Source organism: Salvelinus alpinus, chromosome 29 (genome assembly GCF_045679555.1).
Source record: "Salvelinus alpinus chromosome 29, SLU_Salpinus.1, whole genome shotgun sequence".
NCBI classification, from domain to species: domain Eukaryota; kingdom Metazoa; phylum Chordata; class Actinopteri; order Salmoniformes; family Salmonidae; genus Salvelinus; species Salvelinus alpinus.
This window is the reverse complement of record NC_092114.1, coordinates 37,501-39,753: the sequence shown is the minus strand read 5'-3', so window position 1 is coordinate 39,753 and position 2,253 is coordinate 37,501. Positions and strand designations below refer to the sequence as shown.

At 52.5% G+C, this 2,253-nt stretch overlaps 1 protein-coding gene across 1 annotated transcript in view; it reads right to left on the bottom strand.

The window, feature by feature from the left end:
* Positions 1–1,663: 1,663 nt before the first annotated feature.
* Positions 1,664–2,253, bottom strand: part of LOC139558483 (uncharacterized) — a 3,902-nt gene continuing 3,312 nt past the window's right edge. Inside the window, exons 3-4 of the mRNA XM_071373639.1 lie at positions 2,142–2,253; positions 1,664–2,039 (exon numbers count right to left, since the gene is read on the bottom strand). The exon at positions 2,142–2,253 is cut by the window's right edge and continues 62 nt beyond it. Of these exons, the coding sequence (XP_071229740.1) occupies positions 1,664–2,039; positions 2,142–2,253 (488 nt within the window). The remainder of the gene's footprint in view (positions 2,040–2,141) is intronic.

Sequence of the window (2,253 nt, the reverse complement as noted above, 5' to 3'; positions counted from 1 at the left end):
TCTCTCTCTCTCTCTCTCTCTCTCTCTCTCGCGCTCTCTCGCTCTGTCTCTCTCTCTCTCCCTCTCTCCTTCTCTCTCTCGCTCTGTCTCTCTCTCTCTCTCTCTCTCTCTCTCTCTCTCTCTCTCTCTCTCTCTCTCTCTCTCTCTCTCTCTCTCTCTCTCGCGCGCGCTCTCTCTCTCTCGCTCTGTCTCTCTCTCTCTCTCTCTCTCTCTCTCTCTCTCTCTCCCGCGCTCTCGCTCTGTCTCTCTCTCTCTCTCTCTCTCTCTCTCTCTCTCCTTCTCTCTCTCGCGGGCTCTCTCTGTCTGTCTCTCAATTCAATTCAATTCAAGGGGCTTTATTGGCATGGGAAACATGTGTTAACATTGCCAAAGCAAGTGAGGTACATAATATACAAAAGTGAAATAAACAATAAAAATTAACAGTAAACATTACACATACAGAAGTTTCAAAACAGTAAAGACATTACAAATGTCATATTATATATATACAGTGTTGTAACAATGTACAAATGGTTAAAGCACACAAGTTAAAATAAATAAACATAAATATGGGTTGTATTTACAATGGTGTTTGTTCTTCACTGGTTGCCCTTTTCTTGTGGCAACAGGTCACAAATCTTGCTGCTGTGATGGCACACTGTGGAATTTCACCCAGTAGATATGGGAGTTTATCAAAATTGGATTTGTTTTCGAATTCTTTGTGGATCTTTGCAATCTGAGGGAAATATGTCTCTCTAATATGGTCATACATTGGGCAGGAGGTTAGGAAGTGCAGCTCAGTTTCCACCTCATTTTGTGGGCAGTGAGCACATAGCCTGTCTTCTCTTGAGAGCCATGTCTGCCTACGGCGGCCTTTCTCAATAGCAAGGCTATGCTCACTGAGTCTGTACATAGTCAAAGCTTTCCTTAAGTTTGGGTCAGTCACAGTGGTCAGGTATTCTGCCACTGTGTACTCTCTGTTTAGGGCCAAATAGCATTCTAGTTTGCTCTGTTTTTTTGTTCTTTCCAATGTGTCAAGTAATTATCTTTTTGTTTTCTCATGATTTGGTTGGGTCTAATTGTGCTGTTGTCCTGGGGCTCTGTGGGGTGTGTTTGTGTTTGTGAACAGAGCCCTAGGACCAGCTTGCTTAGGGGACTCTTCTCCAGGTTCATCTCTCTGTAGGTGATGGCTTTGTTATGTCTCTCTCTGTCTCTGTCTGTCTCTGGGACAGGGAACGGAGGAGGGGGAGGAGGCTGCAGGGTGGCTCCTCATTATATCATTAAAGACTAAATCACAGATGTCTGGGGAGTGGGAAGGAGGGAAGGTATTGGTTTCTCTCCTTATTATTATCCACGGCCCTGAGATGAACACAGTGTCTTTATCTGGAACACATCTCTGCCACCTGTAGAAGAGAAGAATCCCATTGTGTCTGATAGGAGACTGTTTCATGTCCTTCATGGCGATAGGAGGCTCTGTTTAATGTCCTTCATGGTGATAGGAGGCTCTGTTTAATGTCCTTCATGTGGGTTTGCATGAGGTTTCTGATTTATAGTCCATTATTCAGGAGGAAATGAGCGTCACATACCAGGAACTGTAATAAACGATGAGCCTCCCTCCTATATGCCCACATCAGAGAGACTGGGGAGCCCCTCTACACTCTATCCTTTTGCTGGACCCCCCTCTCTACCCCTCCGCTGGACCCCCCTCTCTACCCCTCCGCTGGACCCCCCTCTCTACCCCTCTGCTGGACCCCCCCCCCCCCTCTACCCCTCTGCTGGACCCCCCCTCTACCCCAGCTCCAGCTGGGACGGGACCTGGGACGGGACTGGAGCTGGGACGGGGGTTGGGGTTGGGGCTGGAGCTGGGACGGGAGCTGGGATGGGGGCTGGAGCTGGAGCTGGGACGGGGGTTGGGGTTGGGGCTGGAGCTGGAGCTGGGACGGGAGCTAGGATGGGGGCTGGAGCTGGAGCTGGGACGGGAGCTGGGATGGGGGCTGGAGCTGGAGCTGGGACGGGGGCTGGAGCTGGAGCTGGGACGGGGGCTGGAGCTGGGACGGGGGCTGGAGCTGGGACGGGGGCTGGAGCTGGGACGGGGGCTGGAGCTGGGACGGGGCTGGAGCTGGGACGGGGGCTGGAGCTGGGACGGGGGCTGGAGCTGGGACGGGGGCTGGAGCTGGGACGGGGCTGGAGCTGGGACGGGACTGGAGCTGGGACGGGGGCTGGAGCTGGGACGGGGACGGGAGCTGGGACGGGGACGGGAGCTGGGACGGGGGT